Source organism: Myxocyprinus asiaticus, chromosome 39 (genome assembly GCF_019703515.2).
Source record: "Myxocyprinus asiaticus isolate MX2 ecotype Aquarium Trade chromosome 39, UBuf_Myxa_2, whole genome shotgun sequence".
NCBI lineage: Eukaryota > Metazoa > Chordata > Actinopteri > Cypriniformes > Catostomidae > Myxocyprinus > Myxocyprinus asiaticus.
In genome coordinates, this window is record NC_059382.1 from 38,341,676 (window position 1) to 38,365,860 (window position 24,185).

General features: G+C 37.7%; 1 protein-coding gene across 1 annotated transcript in view; it reads left to right on the forward strand.

The window, feature by feature from the left end:
* LOC127429987 (guanylate cyclase soluble subunit beta-2-like) overlaps positions 1–15,984 on the forward strand; it is a 34,229-nt gene extending 18,245 nt beyond the window's left edge. Inside the window, exons 11-16 of the mRNA XM_051679388.1 lie at positions 356–504; positions 623–769; positions 5,565–5,719; positions 5,878–6,095; positions 6,358–6,477; positions 15,815–15,984. Of these exons, the coding sequence (XP_051535348.1) occupies positions 356–504; positions 623–769; positions 5,565–5,719; positions 5,878–6,095; positions 6,358–6,477; positions 15,815–15,984 (959 nt within the window). The remainder of the gene's footprint in view (positions 1–355; positions 505–622; positions 770–5,564; positions 5,720–5,877; positions 6,096–6,357; positions 6,478–15,814) is intronic.
* Positions 15,985–24,185: the final 8,201 nt, after the last annotated feature.

A 24,185-nucleotide genomic window follows, 5' to 3' on the forward strand; every position in this document is an offset into this window, starting at 1 on the left:
TCCCAGTTTCCAAGATTCGCAAACCACCTGGCACCAACAATCATTCCAAGTCACTTAGGTCACATTTCTTCTTAATTCTAATGTTTGAACATCTTGACCATGTTGCTGCCATATTGCTGGATAGATACTATTTGCACATGAGTTTGGCCACTGAGTTGATAATGTAAAGTTGTAAAAATTGTTGTAAGGTTGCCATTGAAGGATTTGACCCTCTTTTGATAATTTAAGCATTAATCAAAAGAGATACTTGATTGACATACTCATGACACGAACTCATAACACTTTAATGTCACATAAATATTTGCCTTATAGATCACAGAGTCCAAGACTTGACTCTGTGGTGCTTTTCCTGTAGGTGAGTTTAAAGAGTGCACCATCCTCTTCAGTGATGTGGTGACCTTCACTAATATCTGCTCTGAGTGTGAACCCATTCAGATTGTTTCCATGCTCAATTCGATGTACTTGAAATTTGACCGTCTCACCACTGTCCACAATGTTTATAAGGTAGGCATGGTTTTTAAGGGTGCTGATTATTTGTCTCCAATATAAAGTTAAACAAAACCTGTAAATTTCCCTTTTTACTGCTATGTTATGAATATTTATAACAAATAGTGTCTTACAGGTTGAGACAATAGGGGATGCTTACATGGTTGTTGGCGGTGTGCCGATTCCGGTGTCCAGTCACACTGAGCGTGTGGCAAACTTCGCCCTGGGCATGATAATAGCTGCAAAAGAGGTCACTAACCCTGTGACTGATGGTCCTATTCAGGTGATGATTATTACTTTAAGATTCAGTCGGTAACCTCAACAAAACAAAACAAATTTTTTTTTCATTTTTTTTAAAATAAAATATATGTCTCATTGAGAGACTTTACAGAGGCTTTTGCATTTATGGGTGTTTCTTCAACGCTGGGCAATATCATATACCAGGGGTTGATTTTTATAAAAACGAACAGATTTCAACCTTTTTTTTTCTTCTTTTTATTATATGAAGGTCTCATTAAAACTGTCCTGGAAAAGTTTTACCAGGCCTTCATTTATTTTTGTTACTTTTCAAATGTGTTTTTTGTATAGATTTGACTGTTTTAGCCTTGTCCCAGACCCGGAATTTCACTATAAAAATATGAAAGTTTATTATGAAAATACAAATGATAACATGTTTAAAACTACGATCATCTAAACAAAGAGTGAAATAAACATAAACCGTTTCAATATCTAATGAGTGAAAATTATTTCTATCAATTTTGCAATAAATTGTGTCGTCATTTCTACCACACCAAACAATTGGGCCCCTAATAAAGTTTTTTCAATAGTTAGTGTACTTGTTAACCAAGTGGACAAAAATTTCATTGTAGAGCATGCTTGAGATGAAATATGAGACAAGTGATGCTTGAAGAAAACAGAAAAATCAAGGGAAATATCACTTGTGTGCAGAATATTTTCATTGGGCATGATTGCCAATTAAACTGTAATTTTACCAAATTATGCAAAAAAATTTTCATTGTGTTTATGATACATAAAAGGATATCTTTGAAAAGAATCAGCCTTAGCAAGACAAAGGAGTGGATCATTTTAAAATGTAATTTCCATCAGCGTTATTTCCAGCACAGAATTCTATTAAACACAATACAGAATTTGAGATGTGCTGGAAATCACACTGTGGTCATGACTTTAAGAAAAAATTTCATAAATCTCATGCAATGCAGGTATATACACTGTTGGACATTGTTAGAAGAAAAATAAATACAAAAATTTGTGAGAGTCTAAAATTTTTTTTAATGAGATTTTACTTTGTAAAAATCCATAGTGCTTAAAGTGCCCAAAATCACCTTTTTTTAATAAAACATATTCACAGTTATTATACTTTGTTAAACAAGGTTTAGCAAAGTGTTCAAATAGTAATTGTTATTTTTCATAGTTTATGTCATTATATGTATTTGTCAGTCACATACAAATTAGCCAGTGGTTAAACTTGTACCTTACTCTAAATACTACAGACCGATATATCGGCCAAATTATAAATTAGCATTTATATGGACATTTGTAGATTATCAGCATCTGCCAGTAACCGTGCCTGTTTGGCCAATTAACATACATGTTAGTTCTCCCTAATCCTCCAACAGCCTGGTCGATTAATAATGCTATTTTTCTGTTTTCAAAGACTTTTGTCAACTTTAGGTAAATAATATGTGTTAAGCAAATTTTGTGTCTCAGTTACTGTCAATAAATTGCATCATATACTGTATATTCGGGCTGTCAATTTAACACGTTAATTTAGTATGATTAATCATGCCTTCTGACCCATAATAAAAGTACATCTTTTCCTACTATCAGACCAATTCAGGCTTGAATTACATGTTTTTAGCAAGGGGTGTGTCAGCAGGGGGTAGTCGGCGTGCCTTAAACCTCACAAACAACGCAGCCACAGAATGAGAGCCGCTCACACAGGACACTTTCTTGAGAGCATGACGAAGCACAACAGAATGCAGTGATCTCAAGATTTTCATTGTATCATCTACTTTTATCTTGAAACAGCATCTTAACAATGCAACGTTTATGAAGCTGAAAATCAGTGAGATGCTCAAAGCGTCCATCTGATTCATTTTTGATAGACCAACAATTAAAAATACTGCATATGTAAAAACATTTTATATATATATATATATATATATATATATATATATATATATATATACACACACACACACACACACACACACACACACACACACACACACACACAGTATATACACACAGTATGTATATACAATATATTGACTTCTAAAGCCAATTTCTAATTGCTATTGTCCAATTAATGCTTCACTTGTCTGACACAATGCAGTATATTTCATTCATATTTTAAAATTATTATATTTATTATTTACATTGTATTTTTAATTATTTCAATTATTATGTATTATTAGTATTGATCTTTATTTGGAGGCATTTCTCAGACAATATTAATATTTGCATTTAATTATGATTCATTAAATTAATTAACTGGTACGTCATGTATTGAATTCAATTAGTGTGGGATAATGTACAGTAATGTACGGTTGTTATTTGAACTGGATGACTGTACATTATCCTGCTTATTACACGGATACTAACCAAATAAATAAATAAAAGAATTTTAAATATTGACTTTTTAAGTAATTATGTAATTATGTGAGAAGAAATAAATCACCGAACAGCTAAAATCCACCTCCGGTTTGCGTTAGAGTTCTGTTGGTGTTTATTTTGTAATTAATGACCATCTGACTCCTCATTATCCAGCTTATTACAAGACTACATGTCAAATAAATAGACATGAAACATTGATTTGAGTTAAAATTATTTTGTTAGCTTACTTGTAGTGATCGCACAATGATCCGAGAAGCAGGAGAGATGATCTGCAAACCCTGGATGACCGGTCTGGTATGTGGATGTGCAGTTGTTACTCAGAAATGAGACCACTAGATGGCGCCATTGACCAATCAGAATCGAGTATTCCAGAGAGCAATGAAATAAAACATTCCCTATCTGTCACTCACTCGACGTTGTGTCGATGTAGTGACACTAGGGGTCACTCTTGGGAGCCCCAAACACCTCTGCTTTTTTGAAAAAAGGCCAATGAAAATTGCAGAGTGGAATTTGCATGCCACTCCCCCGGACATACGGGTATAAAAGGAGCTGGTATGCAACCACTCATTCAGATTTTCTCTTCGGAGCCGAGCGGTTCTATTCATTGAAGCTGAATTCATCCGCGAAGTTCATTCACCTTGTCTGCTGGATTCTACGGTGCATTTCAGCGGCTCCTCCCCCTCTGCACCTGTGGAGTGCAGAGAACGCCCCTGGGTGCTTTGGCAGAAACAACTAAAAGAGTATATTCCAAAAAGAGTATGTTTTCTTTCTAAAAGAGAGGCACACACGGAATGTCTTTTTAAAGATGCCTTTCCGTTTGTGTGTTATTCCTGGTTGCGGTCGATATCTCTCCACTTCTGATGGCCACGATCGCTGTCTTACATGTCTGGGCACTGCCCATGCGGAGACATCATTCGTGGATGAGTCATGTCCTCATTGCAAGAACATGACCATGGCAACATTGCGGTCGCGGCTTGCTTTCGTAAGAAGACCCCTACGGGGTTACGAGCCCACTCCACCAGGGGTGTGGCAGCCTCCTGGGCCCTGGCCAGTGGCGCCTCTTTGGCAGACATCTACAGAGCAGCGGGCTGGGCAACACCCAACACCTTTGTGAGGTTCTACAATCTCCGGATTGAGCCGGTCTCGTCCCGTGTAATGGCAGGCACGAGCAGGTAAGTTCCAGGACAACTGGCTGGGTGTACCGCTTGCACATAGCGCCTTTTCCCTCCCTTGAGGTGAAGACGTGCGCTCTTGACTCCCAGTCGTGTTCACAGACTGTGATCCCTGGATGACTTTCCTCCTTAGCCCTCTGGCAGCTGAGTTTGCAGAGAAACTCGCTGACCAGCCCAGTATGTGCGCTAATGAGCCCCTGTACTGAGGTAGGTGCTCCACATGTGCTGGTTCCCCGAAGGCGACCCCATGTGATATCTTCCGCAAAATTGTTTCCCTGACGGCAAACTGCATCTGCCCCCGGTCGCCATGCTCTGTAGAAACTCCTCCCCCTTTGCGTAGGACCTACCATGGGACCTCTCCACATGACATACTTCCGACAAGACTCGGTAAGACCATGTGACGTATTCCACTCAAAATACCCCCCCCCCCCCCTTTGGGTGGGGTGTGGTCTCCGCGGTGTCTTCCCCTTGGGAGGGACACCCCCCGACGCAGATAATTATGGCTCCCAGTCAGTTAACAAATTCCACTCTTTTTGGGGAGAAAAAAGGGAAAGAGAGGGAAAGAGGCCTCGGCTGGGCTAGCCTGTCCCTATAGTTGGGCAGTCAACTTGTTCATGATGGACCGTTCGATGCTCATAAGAGCATTGGGGGAGATTATGTGATGGCTTGGTGTGCTGGCTACGAGGCACACAGCAGTCTGCCCATCACACCCCACCAGTTCACATAACACAGTTCAGATAGTTGTGGTGTTTTGTATAGGGACCCCTAGTGTCACTACATCGACACAACGTCAAGTGAGTGACAGATAGGGAATGTCCTGGTTACTTTCGTAACCTCCGTTCCCTGATGGAGGGAACGAGACGTTGTGTCCCTCTTGCCACATCGCTGAACTACCCGCTGAAATGGCCGGGATCTGGTCTCGGCTCCTCAGCACAAAACCTGAATGAGTGGTTGCATACCAGCTCCTTTTATACCCGTATGTCCGGGGGAGTGGCATGCAAATTCCACTCGCCAATTCTCACTGGCCTTTTTTCAAAAAAGCAGAGGTGTTTGGGGCTCCTGAAAGTGACCCCTAGTGTCACTACATCGACACAATGTCTCGTTCCCTCCATCAGGGAATGGAGGTTATGAAAGTAACCAGGACATTTTTAACGCCCTTATGTATATATTGGTATTATATCACTGATTGGCCTCCCACTCTCTTTAGAATTATATTGTCATCAGCCTCCTGTTTCCTTGATAATATTACCATAGTGTTTTGTGTTCCAGATCCGGGTGGGCTTGCACAGTGGGCCAGTCCTGGCAGGGGTGGTTGGTGAGAAGATGCCTCGATACTGCCTTTTTGGAGACACAGTTAACACAGCCTCCCGAATGGAGAGTCATGGGCTGCCTGACAAAATCCACCTGAGTCCCAGTGTTTATCAGTGAGGAGCAATACTCTATGAAGATATTACCTCTGTATACTTTATACCACTTGATACTTTTTACCACCGGTTTGATTCTGTAAAGCTACAGTAAATGTAATATTAAGACTTGACTTGCAAATTTTTACTGAAATTAGTCTTTGACTTCTTGTGAATAGGGCTCTGAGAGATAAGGGCTACGAGATAGAAGAGCGTGGCGAGATTGAGGTAAAAGGGAAAGGAAGAATGCAGACCTACTTCCTGCAGAGGAACCTAAAGACCACTGAGAGTGAGATCATGGGGCTTTTGGTCCTCAAGGCTGACTCAGGCAGGGAGTCAGCTCATTCTACTCGAGACTGTGCCTCGGATCTGCCTCGCTATAGGCCAACATTGCAAGGTCTATTGAATGGCTGTAAATGATTTGGTGACTTGTCGCATTAGCTTGTAATAAAGGGGACCACAAACTGCCATTAATGTGCAGTTAATGTATGACTCATGTTTAGAGTGACTGGCACAGATTTTTCTTGCATCATTCCAGAAGAGAATCTAATCTACAGCTTCCAAGCAATGTTTATTAAGTGTATACAAAGACAGCAGTTCTGTTTCTGTTTTCTGTATAACAGTGCCTTATGTATTCTTCTCATCTTTCTTTCTTAAAGCCAGTCAGAGGTTGCAGAGAGGGGACAGATGTCCAATTGTACCAATGAAATATGGGGATAGCCTAATAGACAGCAAACCTCCGGCAAAGTTCATAGATCCACGGCATGGCAGTATAACAGGTATCACCTTGCATTACTGTAGAAATGAAACACTGAAGGGGTCATATCATGAAAACAAAAATCACGTTGTTCCTTCTGGTTCATTTAGTGCAAACTGTAAATGCGTCATAGATACAGTTTTCCACGCAGTGTGCTCTGTTGTATACTAGCCATTTTGGCAAAGGTAGCAGGTCATCTGATAAATCCATGCATATGAAAAGGTGCATTCAGTGCACAATACACATATTGTATACTGCAAAAACATTAAAAGTACTATGCTATATATGCTATTCCGAACATAGTTTTTACTCATTTCACATCCAAAGAGGACATTTACATAAAAGTAATATCCTGTGTTCACGTCGTGTCAGATTGACTGTAAATTCGAGATGGCAACTCAGAGATTCTACTCTGAGCTGGGACCTTGGAAATAATACATTTCTATGGCAACACTCATAAAGCCAAAACAACTTTGTTGTCAAACGCTTCAGGTAACAATGGCATAATAAAATGGCCTATCAAACAGAAAAGATGTGTTTTAGTGCTGTCAGTCGATTAAATTTAATTGCGATTGATCACATTTTTGTGTGTGTGTAATTAATCACGATTAATCGCAGATTTTGAAAGTGTTGAAATTTGGCACTATATATACACTTTTGTCTTCAAAATGCATTTATTTCCATCTTAGGAAAGAAAACAAAAGAATATGTAACAATATAATGCTTTATTAACATTCTCCAAACAAAGCCTTCCACAGTAAATGCACTAAAATTGCACCAATTTGAGTAACATTAAACGTTTCCCAAAGTCTAAGTGTGAGGTTGACAAACTGAAAGAACTAGTTTCCCCATAGGTTGCATATTCATTGCAATGGGCATTAAATCTCTTTAACTCTCATCCTCCACAATATTAATCTGCTGATAGACTGTGAATATCCGCAATCGTGAAGCTGCATTCATGATTCGCATCAGGACGTCAGTGCCGCATTGAACTCACCATGAAAAATGCTTCCAGACAAAAATGTCTCATTCTGCGTTTTGGTGATAGTTAAGACTGGACTTGCTTTTGTAGTAATTAAAATACACCTTACAAGTCCCATCTGTGCTTGTTTTGAACATCATACAGCACTAAGAGCTCCTTTTTCCATTATTTTATCACTGACAGGGAAGCGCTATCAGAGATTCTTTTATTTACCCTTTATTAACCTCTGTGGCTCTATCATAGGAGAGTATTATGACAGTACCGCTCACAGAATGTCAGTGGGACCGCACCGTTATGCTGTTTTATGCTAAGCTCGTAGGCTCATCTTGGAAAGAAGGGCTCTGCTGCTGTGTCTGTTTGTGAAGTGTGCATCAGTGTAATGACTCTGGGTGGACATGTTACAAAGGTTCCGCCCTTCACACAAGTGTTTATGTCGTATTAACAGTAAATGCATTACTCGAGATAAGACAAATTTTACTTTTTAAATTAATCACGTGTTAACACGTTATTTCTGACAACTCTAATGTGTTTAACTGTTGATGCTGCTGCTATATTAGTTCCTTGTATGACATCATGACTTTACAACTTGTAATTTCGAGTACTATGCAGACGTGAATGCTTTTTAGTCAAAATCCCGTAATTACAGTAAATGCAGACGTGAATGCACCATTAAAGGCACAGCTGCAACACCAAAAAAAAAAAAGTAAAAAAAAAGGCAAATTGAATTGAATTAATTCTAAAGGTAAGAAAGAGGGTTGAAAATGAAACAAAAAAAATTATGACAGTTTTTGTTAATCTTGACGTAATCAGTAGACATTCAATAAAAAAAAAATAAATAAATAAAAAAAAAAGATATGACCCCCATTACAAAAAATCGAGAGTTGCCACAAACTTGCTGCAAACTCGCCACTCATCAATTTTCACATGCAAATGAGCTTTGCTGCAAACTCTTCATTGTCGTCAAAAGTTTGCTGCAGGTTCACCTCTACCTGTGAAGAGCTGCAAACTTCTGGCAAACATTTGCGGTGAATAACAAGCTCATTTGCATGTGAAAATAATTAGCAGCGAATTTGTAGCAACTCTACATTTTTTGTAAGGGCCATTTTAATTAAAAAAGAAAACATACTGGAAAAAGTAAAATAAGACATCAAACAATGTGATCTCATGAGTATTCGTATGTATTCATACCTAAAATGTGGTTCTGGCACATGTACATTTACTTACGTTTGCATAGACTGAAATGTACAATACTGACGTATTGACACCATCTAAAACATAGTAATTTTACATATGAACAACTTTAGAGATGTACAGATTTTTAAGTATCCTTGTTGAATCCATGAATTTATAGAAATAATAATAATGTTGTATTTATAATCAATGAGATAAATTAAACGTTAAATTTAATTTCCAATCTAATTCGGCCGGTACCCACCCCATTCTGCTCCTGGACCTGCAAAGGATGCCAGTGTGTGCACACAAGAAGGTAGAAGTCAACTTCCCGAGGAGAGACGCGCTGTGGTTTTATGGCAGCATTGATGAGACTCCACTCACATCAGGTGTGCCTCATCATTCCCTGCGTCTCTTCTCTCTCCAGCCCTCTACCGTTGTGACAATGACGAGAGGGAGGGGCAGGTCCTTCCAGCACACTATAACCAGGAAAATGCTGCCTCCAGAGGCTGTATATTGAGGTAGGAAGGGATCAAGGCACATCTGAATCCAATGTTCGTGTCACATCCTGTCTACTGAGATACCTTCATCTGATCGATTTTTGAAGGCAGCATAGATGTATCCTTCGCTGCCTATCAAATCCCACAATCCTGTGCGCACCGTTCCACAACGGTTGAGCTGAAGAAAAGAAATGGCGGCCGTAGAGGCGGTTGATTTGTGTATACCTTTTTATCCAACTTTTGATTCCATTTCTAGCGAGAAAGTTGTATTGTAGTTATAAAATATACACTTGGTTTTCGCCAAAACTGTCTTGATTTTGTTCTAGATTTTTAGACCATCGTGGTTCGGTTTGATGAATGAAGCAGACGTGTTACCTTTAGTGGACACCAGATGGCGATAATCAGTTGCTGGTATCCTAGCAACAATGTGATGTTATGCTGCCTCAGTAGCCTGTCCAAAACCTGTTTCTGGAGTTACCTTCATACGTAAACACTATCTTTTGAAACACTGACTTATAGGGCAGCGAGGCAACAAGACAGCTTCCTTTGAGCACTTTGAAAGCAGCACAGCATAGTTTGGACTACTTTTGGGATATTTTTCTGAATAAATTATTGTGATTAACTTTATCTGCCTATTATGTTTTTTTTTTTTTTGTTTTTATATATATTTTAAAGAAATGGTTAGGGTTAGATTTAGGGGTAGGAGTGGGGGTGGGATTAGCGGCTCAAAAAATACTGTATAACAATATATTGTAATGACAATTATTGTCACTGTTATCTGCATGTACATTTTTTTTTTTGTTGAGAAAAGTGGTTATGTTATGGGTAGGGTTAAGGGATCTAAAATATCAAATATATTTATAATATAAAGGATTTGTAAACATGTTTACGTTTTAGATGCTGTCAATACTGTATGTCCATATTGCAAATTTCAGACTCTATCCAAACATACTTTAAAATTTTACATACAAATAACCATGAATAATAATAATGAGATCAGGCTGCACTGAACTTACTCGTCTCTTGTCCTTAAAGGAATAGTTCACCCAAAAATAAAAATTCTCTCATCATTTACTCACCCTCATGCCATCCCAGATGTGTATGACTCACTGTCTTTTGCAGAACACAAAGGAAGATTTTTAGAAGAATTCTTTAGCTTTGTGGTGACCAGAACGTTGAAGCTCCAAAAAGCACATCAAGATGGCATAAAAGTAATCCAGAAGACTCTGGTTTAATCCATGTCTTCAGAAGCGATATGATAGGTGTGGGTGAGAAACAGATCAAAATTTAAGTTCTTTTTTACAATAAATCTCCACTTTCACATTCTTCTTCTTTTGTTTTTTGCCGATTTGCACTCTTTGTGCAAATTAAATAAAACAAATACTTTTTCATAACTCCAAATCTAACTAAAATAAAATAAAAATGATTTCAAATTCATTTTAGTTTCAGTTTTTGATATACTAGGGTGAATATGGGTAAAGTGGGATACCTTTGGAAATTTTACTTTTCTTGACACTTTGAATTATGATCCAAATGCCACATAACCTAACATTATACCTTTGAAGAACAAATCTCCCTCTTTTGAACAAATCCCAGAATTTTTTAAGCAGTACTGGTAAATTGGGACAGAGGAAAATGATTCTCTAGAAAATATCTACAAAGTATTTGGAATAAATTTTTATATTTCTTACACACTTTCACATCATAATATTAAGTTAACTTTTACTTTTTTTATAACCTTAAGATTGACCTCAAATTTCTGTCATTTTCTTGACCATAGCTTTTCCCACCAGTAGTCATGAAATGAGCTCTGTCACACATCCTAAAGTGAAATCATCAATTTAAAATCTCAAAAAGATAAAGGGATAGTTGACCTAAAAATTAAAAGTCTCATCATTTACTCACCCTCATGCATCCCAGATGCGTATGACTTTCTTTCTCCTGCAGAACACAAATGAAGATTTTTAGAAGAATATTTCAGCTCTGTAGGTCCATACAATACAAGTCAACAGGGTCGAAAACTTTGAAGATCCAAAAAACACATAAAGGCAGCATTAAAGTAATCCATAAGTGGTTTAATCCATGTCTTCAGAATTGATTTAATATTTTTTGGGTAAGAACAGACCAAAATGTAACTCCTTTTTCACTGTACATCTTGCAGTTGCAGTCTACAGGAATGATCATGGTTTCAAGCTTGATTACACTTACTAAAATATTCGTTTTGTGTTCAGCAGAAGAAAGAAAGTCATACACATCTGGGATGACATGAGTGTGAGTAAATGATGAGAGAACTGTCATTTTTGGGTGAACTAACCCTTTAATTGTTTACTCCCCAAATATTAGTTTAGTAATGATTTATAATCATTTAAGGAAATACATATGGATACAATGGGGATCAAGTTTAAATGTTTTTTTGTCACTTTAACCATATTCACCCTATATGATAAAATTTGCAACATTTACAATCCACATTAAACATGAACATACCACTAGATAGAGGTAACACAAGAATGCCCTGAGAAATAACAGTAAATGATGTTAGACTTGTTAAATTACATCAGTGAAAGCTCAGCTTTGGCAGCCATAAAAAATACTAAAACTAAAATAAAAACGAACTAAACTGAAACAGAGAAAATGAAAACAAAACTAAAACTAACAGACAAACTGTGAAAACTAACGAAAACTAAACTAAATTGTAATGACAAATTGAAAATAAAATAGAAATAAAAACTAAATTAAAAATACAAAACTATAATAACCCTGCTTCAGTATTGAACTGTTTCTCATCCACACCTATCATGTCACTTCTGAAGACATGGATTAAACCAATGAAGTCATATGGATTACGTTAATGCTACCTTTATGTGCTTTTTGGAGCTTCAAAGTTTTGTCCAGGGGCGCAACTACACATTTGTTGAGGGGTATGCAACCTCAACCCCCATTCACTTTGACACGCCTTGCTTTTATCCTTGCATGTCATTTTTCAAGTAAGCAAGTTGACCTTGTTAATTTGATTTCAATTGAGATTGCCAGATGAGTCGAGCAGTCATTGTTCATAGTTGAACGAAGTTAGGTTTTTATAAGTGTCAGTGTGTTGAATGATTTTTCAGCAGAGGCAACTGATAATGCAATTGTCAGAAACACTCTTAAGGCGGTTGCACACCGGACAGGAAGCGCCACCCTGCGTCGCGTCATGGCTAGGACGTCACAGGTATCAAACACGGGGCACGTCGATGCGGTTCAGGTTGCAGACAGTACACACAAAAGTTACCAAGGTTTTTCCCTGGTTCAAGAATGAAGATTAAAGTAAATAATCTATGTCCTTTGATAATGATTTGGGTTGAATTTAATGGAAAATATGCGAGTTGCGCTCCATGGCGCGGCAGAAATTTGAGCAGCCTCCGGAGTCGTAGCTAGGCGGCGCCGACAGATGCTGAGTGGCGACGACGGTGTGCGTACCTTCATTGAAAACAGTTGTTTCGAATTTTAGAACGCACCATGTTGTCCACTAGACGCATCCGGTGTGCGACTCCCTTTAGGGCTACTGTCAAATTTGGGAAGACTAAGTCCATATTTTCCTGTAGAATAAAGATCGGCATGTCAATGGCTTTTTGTGCCTTTTAAGAAGGCGGCTTTCAGGGTAGATTTCCTGAATGATCTTTTGTCATGGTTTCCATCTTGATTAAAAAACAAAACAACTAAATTTGTCAGAGACATGGCCAGTATTTTTAAATCTGTCACTAAGCTCCTGGGTAGCTGTGTCTACTAGACCTTATTCACGCTAGCGCCATCTTTGATTTTTAATGGGAATAACAACGAGGTTGTGAGGGATAGACAGTCTCTTCAATGGGCTGTACTGCAGTTTAAAGCAGTGCTCGAATTGAGGGGGGCTGGGTGGGGGTGATTAACTCCCATAAGGCATAAGGGCGAAACTAAATTTAACGTATCTTAACTGCATAAAATTAAATGGTATTTGTCATTTTTATCTTTACTAATACACAAATATTTGTATTTTAGTAAAGATAATAATGACAAATACCATTTAACTTACGCAGTTAGGATACGGTACATTTTGTGAATTATTTACAATAATCAGGGTTCTACTGTGCGAGCGTTTACTCGCATTTGCGAGTGAAAATTACTGCTTGCGAATGCAGAAAATTATTTGGGCGCACCAGTGCGAGCAACAGCTGATCTAACGCCTAAAGTTATGAACTTATTATTACAGCCTACCATCAGAATAAAAACTCCCTAATGCATCTTCCCTCATATACCAGATACTTTTAAAAGAAGCACGTTACTTATTTTTGCATTAAAAGTGCAGTTTTTTCATTCTCTCACATGGCTGAGAGCGCTGTCCTCTCCCTTCCTCTCTTTCTTTCATGCACACACAGAGATGGAGGGAGAGATATACCACGTGACGGTTTAAGCGGAGTCAAAATGACTGACAGTGTTTTGAATAATGACAGATTAATCTCGCGGTCACATGCAAGATTCTGAGAAAAATAGTCAGTCAAATAAAAATGCGCAATAACTGTAAACAGCATGTCAGCGTCCTCGTCTAACTCAACGCGATAAGCAAAATCTCAAACAAAAAAATCATGAAATGTCACTCTACCAATAACAGCCTCTTTGCACAACAGCGTGAGGATGACGCGCACCAAACTTACAGTGTTCTGCTTCTATCACAGGTGCATGTGGAAATATAGTAGCGTGGACAAGTGCTTGGGTTTCTTTTTCTTGGATCTTCAATGGTTGTGAAAATTCTATAACATCATAACCATGCACTGCAACACTGTAAAAACCTCTTAAAAACCTCTTATGGCTCTGCATCAATGTGTAATAGACCAGTAGAAATGTCAACAGTTAGAAATTTATTAAGTATCATGTCTACTGCGGTAATGCAAAATCCATGGCAATGCACGTCCCAAAAAAATAACTGTATTATCATTGTATTGTATCATCATTTTGTATTTCTCATAGCCATCAATGATAGTGCTCTCTCTCTCGCGCGCACATGAGCAAACACATAGTGTGTGAGGAGAGAGAGCGCACATCCAAGGTGGTGAAATGTGTAGACTTATATATAGGTAGAGGGGGCTTCAAGGTATAAAGGTTGGGAACCACTGGTCTGGCACAGGTTTTCATAGGAAAACAATTAAAAAACAGCATATACAGATGCAGAATTGCTTCTTTGTGGTAGTTTGTCATATAAAATATATTAACATTTTATAACATTCATGAATAATCCATTAAATATTATTGCATTATTCAGAGGCTAATAGACATTTAAAACAGAAAATACATTAATGCAGTTATGAATGTCATGAAAGTTTGATTTGGTAGATTTAAATGTTGATGACCTAGCCACTAATCCGTTAAGAATTAGCCCTACCTACAGTATATGTTTGTTAATGGCAAATGGAAGTGTCATCAATATATTATTAGTTGATTAGTGGCTTAAGGAGATCTGTCAGGAGTGATGTAGTTTGGTGCTGCCTGTAAGGTTAATTAAAAAAAATAACAATTTGAAAAAGGTGTAATAGAGGTGTCCTTTTTCATGTATCAAGAATCTTTTGTTAATTAATTCTGTAGTAATTTGTAATGCATGCATGCTCTGAAAGCGCAACACACCCCATTTTTATAATTTTTCTCCTGAACTCTGCTTGCATTCAATTCAGTTGCCAATGTATATGCATGCTATGGACATTTGAAATCCCACTTCTCTGTACGGAATCAGGAAGTCTTTCAGAGAACTGACCAGCATAACAGCTGTGTCCAAAGACACATCCGCTGCTTGCATTGCCTTACTTACATGTGTGATCACTGCAGCCAAAATGTCAAACCAAACTATCAAACAGACAAGGAATTCCATGCGCACAATTTCATTGGAGAATGCTTTCGCCTCTGATGCAATTTTACCATCTTTTGCCACGTTTTCAAGCTTTTCCAAAGCATCAAAGCATACCTATTCTTTTCACTTGCTCTGGACTCATTTGCTTTTTCATCCCTGTCCTCTCCATCTCCACAGCTGAGTATATTATCTTAGTGTTATACATACAGTAATGCTAACTTACAAAATGAAACTATATGGGCAATATGAGCTTTTATATTTAATATGAAAAACTACTGAGAAAATAAAGGTGCCTTAAATAATGTACTATGCAAAGTAATGGTAGACCTATCACATCTTTTAAGGACTTTCTTATATGAACAGTCACGTACATAGCAATGCAAATGTTTTAATTATTACAAATATATTATTTAATTTGATCTAAATTATGATTTTCCATTCAAACAGAAAAATAAAGAAAGTAAAGAAGAGGCTTAATTCTTCAACATGATTGATTCTGAAGCAAGCCTCTCCCAATTTCACGTTTTGCATTTATCAATAATTGATCCAGGTGTTATTTAATAATTCCTGAGGTAATTTACTCACACCACATCCATGGTTTCTCACGTCGTGTTTGACAGCGACACAACAACAGGCGAAGGTAGAAAAGCACAGCAGCATTATTAACGGTGAACCCATTTAAAATGCTTCCTTTCATTAATGTTTAAAATTGTGCTTATGGTTATTTTGGACAATTATCATTTTTGGATGAACTATTCCTTTAACGTTAAAATTGGAAATGTATTGATAACAACAATGTGGTGTGTTGACATGTCTTGTCACCTTGACTGTATAACGCTCTGTTCACTAACAGGTAAACCACGAGATTCAGAGAGATATGGGAGTCTTTACAGTGGGAACAGATCTTTGGATGAGCCCTTTGAGCTTATGAAGAAAGATGCACCAAACAAGCCCAAGGAAAGGAAACGTTCAATTGCTAAACACAACAGACATGTTCGCACTAGATTCTGTTTGTTGCTCTGAACTGCCTCTTGAGCCCAACAATGTATCCAATGTTTTGTTACAAAGAATTCTGAAGCATTTAAAATAAGGATACAAGCGGTTAATATGGAAAATGTTCATCTGAGACAAGTTACTGTTCATTTACTGAATTGTTTTTAAGACACATTACAAACAGTCTGTAAGGTAAATAATTACAGAATTTAAAAATGCTACCAAACTGTTTTACCCTTTGAAGGGAAAACTAAAAAAAAAATGCACTACAAAATGCACCCAAAAACGAAAATTGTCTCATCATTTATTTACCATGATACACACTTTCTTTCTTCCGGTGAGCACAAAATTAGGAATTTTGAAGAATGTGCTGGTTTTTGATTTCCATTCAATGGCAGCTGAGAGTAACAAACTTTAAAGCTTAAAAAGGGAGCCAAAAGTTTAATAAAACGAATCCATGAGACTTGTGGGATAGGTTTTGGTGGGAAACAACCCAAGTTATTTTACAGTCACAATCTTGACTTCCACCATAGCTCTCTTGCACCTTCATGAGTGCTTAGATCAAATGTGTTCAGATACTGCGACTCTGAGGCAATTGCTGTAAATATTGTATTACGTGTTGCATGTTAAAGATAGCACATAAAATGAAATAAAATGGCACTTATTTCTTCATAAAACATGTTATTACTAAAAATATTGTTATAAGCAATTTTGTAATATTAATGCGAATTAAAATTTATGTGTAGTAGCTAAATAATGTTATTGTAAGTATTGATGGCGTCTTGCCACGTGTCTCCACTTTTGATGATGTGTTCCACATTTTCTTTAATGACTAAGAAATAGACTGTGAGCCTTATTTTAAGAGCACTAGCGCTATGCTTTAAGTCATAAGTGCAAAATCAATGGGCATGGCCATGAAGTTTTTGGTATTTTCGTGCAAATGTGTGTGCAAGAGTTTGGACATGAACTTTAGTAAACACCTGCTGGTGGAATCTCCAAACTGCAAATGCAGGAACTAAGTTTAGACTTTGCGCTGCAAAAAGACGTGGTGCTGAAACGTCTTAGCGCAGTGACCTATTTCTTTGCGGAACTTCATTAAAATACAATACACACACAGTTTGCATGCATACACCCACAGATAGCGCAGATGCTACCACCCACAGCCACTTGAATTGGCATGAATATTGCACTTAGAATTAGCACTGTTATGAAAGTTGGATAAGATGTAGTCGAGTGAAGGCAAGACAGAGGAGAGGAGAGGTTTCTGTTAGCGATTTCACTGTTCTATATGATTTGTCTGTAACCACATTCATGGATATAATAAAAAACAATGCATAGAAAAGAAACTTGATTTAAAAAAAAAAGTAATCTTTATCCGCTTTTTCTCCCAATTTGGAATGCCCTATTCCCACTACTTAGTAGGTCCTGGTGGAGGACAAGTCTCAATTGCCTCCACTTCTGAGACAATCCACGCATCTTATCACGTGGCTCGTTGTGCAAGACACCACAGAGACTCCGCATGTGGAGGCTCATGCTATTCTCCGCGATCCACACACAACTTACCACGCGCCCCATTGAGAGCAAGAACCACTAATCGCGACCACAAGGAGGTTACCCCATATGACTCTACCCTCCCTAACAATCGGGCCAATTTGGTTGCTTAGGAGACTTGGCTGGAGTCACTCAGCACACCCTGGATTCGAACTTGTGACTCCAGGGGTAATAGTCAGCATCAATTCTCGCTGAGCTACCCAGGTCCCCCGGTGAGTTTGATTTGTACATTGATAGATCATTCATCTTACTGATGATGATATGATGCATTGAGCACTGCTGCAGGTTAAATAAAAACACTCTCCACCAGTAACGTTAGAGCGACAGCAGTAAAAATGCCAACTAGCGACTTCACAGTATAGAGACTAGCAACATCAAGCGATAAAGTGCTTGTTAGATACTGCTTAAGTATAATACAATTACTACTGATTTATTATTATTATTATCATTATTATTATTATTAGTAGTAGTAGTATTACAGTGAAAATTACATAACTTTACTCTAGTGATATATTTCTGTCATACTTTTTTCCTACGACGGAGCATTTATTTTGAAGGATTTCTGTGTTGTTTTTACCAAAGAGCTCTGATGTTATGATGGCAGATTCTCACTCTAGAAAAGACGGTCACTACATGACTGTAACGTTGGTGCTGGCAATGATGATGAAGATGTGAATTAAAGATGAACCCAAGTGCAGTTTATTTACATAAGTGATATCCAATAACCCTAACTATAAACATGAATTAAACAAAACATAAGGCATGGCTTGGCAGGGCGTGGAGCATGGGATCAGGGTGGAGCCCGTGAAGGGTGGAGCCATGAGAGGCTCGAGGGGCGGAGCCATGGAAGGCGGAGCCGTGAGAGACTCGAGGGGTGGAGCCAAGGAGAACTGGATACCCGGAGAGTAGCCGAAGACTCGAAGGGCCAGGGTGGAGCCGGAGGCAGGGAGGACCAAGGCGGCGCCGGAGGCTCGGAGGAGCAAGGCGGAGCTGGGGGATCGGAAGACTGAGGCGGAGCCGGTGGGACTGAGGACCAAGGGAGCCGGCGGAGGTCCCTGGCGGAGCTGACGGATCGGAGGGACGAGGCGTAACCAGAGGATGGCTGACAATGGAACCACATGACATGAAACAGGAACTAAACTTTTCAAAATAAAAGACATGAAAAACATGAATCAACAATTTACACATGACAATGACTCAGTGATTATTAAACCGCAAAAGGCTGCGATTTAATTAAATAAGTATGTACTGTATGTGCCTTGCGCTACAATGTGAATTTGTACTCTGTTTACTGTCATCTGCTACAAACAGAGCACACAATGCTCATGACAGTGTTTTCCCTGTATGAGCCAATAAGGAGTTTTAAAAGGTATGAGCAGCCGGCATCAGCACAGCACTGTCTTCACACATTCACAAGCGCTCACATTTGAATTACATGCAAACTATATATTTACCTCATTAAATCGCAGCTTTTGTGGTTAAATAATCTCACTAGGACATAACATGATTTTAATTTGTGGGCTGAATGTTTCCGTAATGACATTTGTGCGTCTGATGGTATCTGTTTTTGGTATCAGAGCATTTTACGAGTACGAGTACCAGTACATTAGCGCAGTATCGATACCAGTATTGTATCGGGACATCCCTAATTAGCTACATAAGGTATTCGTGTTTCCGTAGTCTATTTTCACCTGGTATACCGACTCGTACCCTCACATCTTCCTATGACGCTTGTTTCTTATTTATATGTCTCTATAAACATTCAAAGAAACTTAATATAGCTCAGGAAAATTAACAGCAGCGATAATAATGGTAATAATAATAATTCGATAATACGTTTTATTTATATAGTGCCTTTTTGAAACCCAAGGTCGCTTTACAGAATTATCAAAACAAAGCAGAAGTAAATACACAAACATAAATACATTGCACAGGAAACATGATATGAATATATATATATATATATATATATATATATATATATACTGTTCATATATACATATTCTTCTCCATGTTGGTTTTGACTACATAAAAGTTAAATGGCGTTTGATTGGTTTTGAATGGGGAGCCCGCGGTTATCGCGTTCATTCAGTTCATCGTACAACGTGATCGTACTGCTTCAGAAGACTTCAAATCTTTTGCATGAGTTGTATCAATTACTTTTAATGTGTTTTTATGTGGGGTTTATTTTTGTTCTTTTTTTGTCAGATATTTGGGTGAGCAAATAATGACATAATTTGAATTTTTGTGTTAACTATTCCATTAATTGGTTTTATTTATTTCAAAACTGTTTTTGTAATTAACTAAACCCACCTTACAAATTAGGTTACACCAACAAACATCATTTTTGTTGGGTTAGATCAATTAATTAGAGACTGAGGTAAATATATTGAGGTAACAATTTCAGGTTATGATCTTTTCAGGGTAACTGAAATTGCCATAGTATCTAAACTGATAAGATATTACTAATCAATATACAGTATAGGTCTAATTCTTTAATACAGCTCTAGGTTTGTGGCTAACACTCAGCCTCAAAATTAGTATTACAGTGGCCAGTAAAACTTTAAGATACTATGAGAAAATGTATAATAATAATAATAATAATAATAATAAAAAGTATGTAAACATATTGCAAGCTTTTCCTCGTTCTTTGAATAACCCAGCTCACTGGTTACTGTAAATTAAAATGCTAAATAAAAAGACCACTTTGCTTTTCTTATGTATTTTTCTTGTAGCAAAAATGACACTGCTGCACTGAAAACCCTAATTAGTTGACTTTACTGAACTGATTGAGTAAACTCGTACCCTCAATTGAATTGAGTAATGGCATCTTCAATTCTTGTATAATTAAGTTCACTTAACTTAGTGTTCATATAGAATGAACTAAACTATTTAAGTTATGGTAACTAAACAACTTATATTTGCTACTTAAATATTGTTGTTTCTACTTAATATTTTTAGTTAAATTAACTCCAATTTAGATCATACAATAACAGAGCTCAAATAAAGAAGATTATTCTTTCTAGGTCAATCATTAAATTAAATTAATTCTTCACTGAAATGCACATATATCTGTACTTCAGTTGCAAATGAATAAGGAGTTAACAAGGTCCAACTTGACCAAAGTGGACACAGATCACCCCATGACAACAACCATTTGCAACAAAACAACATAAATAATACTACAAAAGAGCTAAAACCTCAATGAATTATTAATAACAACTATTTAAATGCCCCCTAAGTTCCTTTTGACCAAGGAAACATAATTAAATAATTCAAGGCCATTACTGGTATTCCCCATAGCCTCAATTTTGTACTCAGTCATTTGAGTTATTAACACTTAAAGTCTATAGATTTATAAGTAACGAGCCCAAAAACTGACATTTCAAGTATTGTATATTGAAGACAACTTTATTTTCCCAGTAATGACAACAATAAGGTTTACAGTGTGTTCTACATTAAATGAAAATTCTTTGATTTCTTTAGAGATCCAGTTACCTATCCAATTTATTTAAATGAAACGTGACTTTCACACAATTTGCTTTTATTAGGCTTACAAAGAAGAATGCCATGCACATTTTAGGCTGTTTTAGTTAAACAACTTTAAGTGTAAACTTTGTCAAACTTGAGTTAAGTAGGCTAGCTCATATTAAAACAGTGGGAGTTTTCCAGTTGTTTCTAGGCGATTATACAAGACAAAAACAAACAGATGTAAATAAGTGATGTTCGTCATTCAGAGTGCTGTTTACTGACACTGACACTGAATAGTCACTCAATAGTAGTGCACGGGAAGCGAGTGTCTCCGCTGGTACTTCACACGAGGGCAGACCCATATGTGCCGTAACCCGATCCACACGCCATAGTGGTGCTGACTGCTCATCGGATGAGACCATGAGATGAATTGGGTTTCTTTAGCTGGATGAATTTGAGAAACCAAATCTGTAACATGAGTCAAAGTGTCGAGGTCAGGTGTAGGTATGAATTAACCAGTGACTGACCTAAAACATCATCGAAGAGTGGGACTGAGATCAACCACATAACCGAACCTCCTCTCTTCACCTCATCCGCGTGTCAACTTCACACACATCCGTTTTGCGGGTGTTTCCCGCCATTAGCTCAGACCTCAAGAGTCCATCTCAGCTGTCGTGTTGAGTTCACACGAGCTCCTGTCTGACGGCTGCTCGGCCAGTACAGGTCGATTGGTATAAATGTCTTCAACAGGCAACAGGAAAGTGACCGTCTTGACTTTAGCTCTGAAATGTTAAATATAATGATTAGAATGTGATTTAGTTGGTGCTAGCCAACATTTCAAAGAAAGCAAGCTGAAGTCTAACACACCTGTTTTTGCTGACATACTCCTGAAGGGAGTGTCTGTTGGTTAATTTTTCCATGTCTGGTTTAGCGTAGGCACTGGAAGGACGCCCTTGTAAACCATCGTGCAGTTTGACCCATTTGTTATTTACGGTCTCCTCATATCGCCTTGGCTTGTGCAAAATCTCAATTTTTTGAGGGCCATTCATGGTGTTGGAGGAGATGGAGTATCTCCGTACAGTCATAATAATGTTTTCTATAGAAAGAAACCAGAAGTTTTTATGTTTTAAATCAGTATTTTCACATTAATAACCAGACTAAGAACTACATTCCTCCGCCTTGTTTCCGTAAGTATTTTTCCCATTCATTTCTTCAATAGGGATTGCATAAAATCCTTCATAAAAACATTCCAAGCCATGAACTAAACCAAGCTCCGGTGTTAATCAAAATATTACAAGATATGATTTGAAGCAAAAATGTATTTAAAAAAAAAAAAAAAAAAGATGAAGGTATAAGACTTAACTGTGTACAACCCAATTCCAAAAAAGATGGAACAGTATGAAAAATGCTAATAATAACTCGTAAAAAGGAGTGATTTGTAAATTATATTCACCCTTTGCTATATTGAAAGCACCACAACTACACATAATATGATGTTTTACCTTGTGAATTTTATTGTTTTTTTGAAAATGTACATAATGGATGAATGGAGGAAAAATCCGCTTTCTAAACTTAATGAACTTGTGTCTTCAGTGCCCAAATGCTTAATAAGTGTTATCAGAAGAAATGGTGATGTTTCACAGTGGTAAACACTCAACTGTCCCAACTTTTTTGGAGTGTGTTGCAATCATCTGATTTGAAATTACTGTACATTTATAAATAAAAAAAAAAATATTGAAATTCACAGGGTAAAACATCATATAATGTGTAGTTGTAGTGCTTTCTATATAGCAAAGGGTGATTATAATTTACAAATCACTCTTTTATGTTTTTATTAGCACTTTTCATAATGTCCCAACTTCTTTCGGATTTGGGCTTGTACATCTTTTACGAGGGAATTAACAACAATCCCGTGAAGCATTGTGAATGACATAATCGAATTAAAAAATGATGGAAATGTTAAAAACCTTTGATTTTATCTTGTTGTTTATAAGTATAGAAACAATATATTTTCATTTTAATGCAAAATATTCATACACATGGAAATATTAGTTTGAAAATGTTGGGAGACCTAATCGATTGGGTCTTTCACAGTGCATCGTGCGAGTGGGCGGTCACTGCGGAGCTCTTTTTGCCGTTTTATTGCAGCAACACTCTGATTGGTGGAGCTTTCTCTTTAGGATTTACGGGTAATGTAGTTCTTCACCAGGATTTCGCTATTAAACACTTTTTTTAAAAAACATTTATGAACTTGAAATAATGCAAACTAAACAGAAGCACATACCATCAATTAACAATCTCTCACTGTTTTTTCAGGTTTATCGTTAAAAATCAGTTAATCTTTGGATAAAATGAAAGGGATTTTTACTTCAGGAACTCGACTGCTCGGCCTACATTTAAAACGTTTTGTCAGGTAATCTAAAAATGCTTTGTGTATATTGTGACATCCAAATGAACCGGTTATTCAAAAGTATAACTGGTATACTTTTGTTATATTACTGGTAAATAACCAACGAAAGTTATTGGTTTTAACATGTATGTGCATCAAGTAACACCTCATTTATACTACAGAATGTTTTAACAAGGCACGCACTTATTAAAGTTTGAGTAACGTATAGTTTTTACCTTTGTACTGTCCTTCAAGCACCGGTGCAGACACATTTCGTCTCAGGTTGGTGTGGGCTGAGCTATCTTGTGAGCCGTCCTTCTGCTGAGACCCGGTAGGTATCGGACTGGCTTTCGGTGAGACTGAGACCGATGTCGGCCGGCTCAGCTGCCCACGGAGCGCTTCGTTTTCACACTCCAGTTTTCGTATCTCATTCTGCATTTTCGAGATCACCTGCCTCAAGTTTCGTCCGGTCTCCATGGTGCTCAGAGGCTTCCAGACTATCCGTCCTTACCTGCTGCTGCTGCCCATCCGAATGCAGCATGAAGACTCCTCTTTCCACCCCCTTATACTGGAACTCTCCCAAAATGTCTTTCAATCTCAGTCCAAATCTTGTCCCAGAGAGATTATGTCGCCTTTCACCAATTATGCAGCTGAAGGGGTTCAGGTGGTTGGCCTTTCAGGACACTTGGTGATGTTTTATTCATCACTGACAGAGTGTTGAGTTTCGTTTGTTGACTCTATGCTCGGAATAGCGCATAGAGAGGCGAAATGCTCCTACAAAGTATACAAACTGGACGTGGAACACTTGACTAAGGGAACA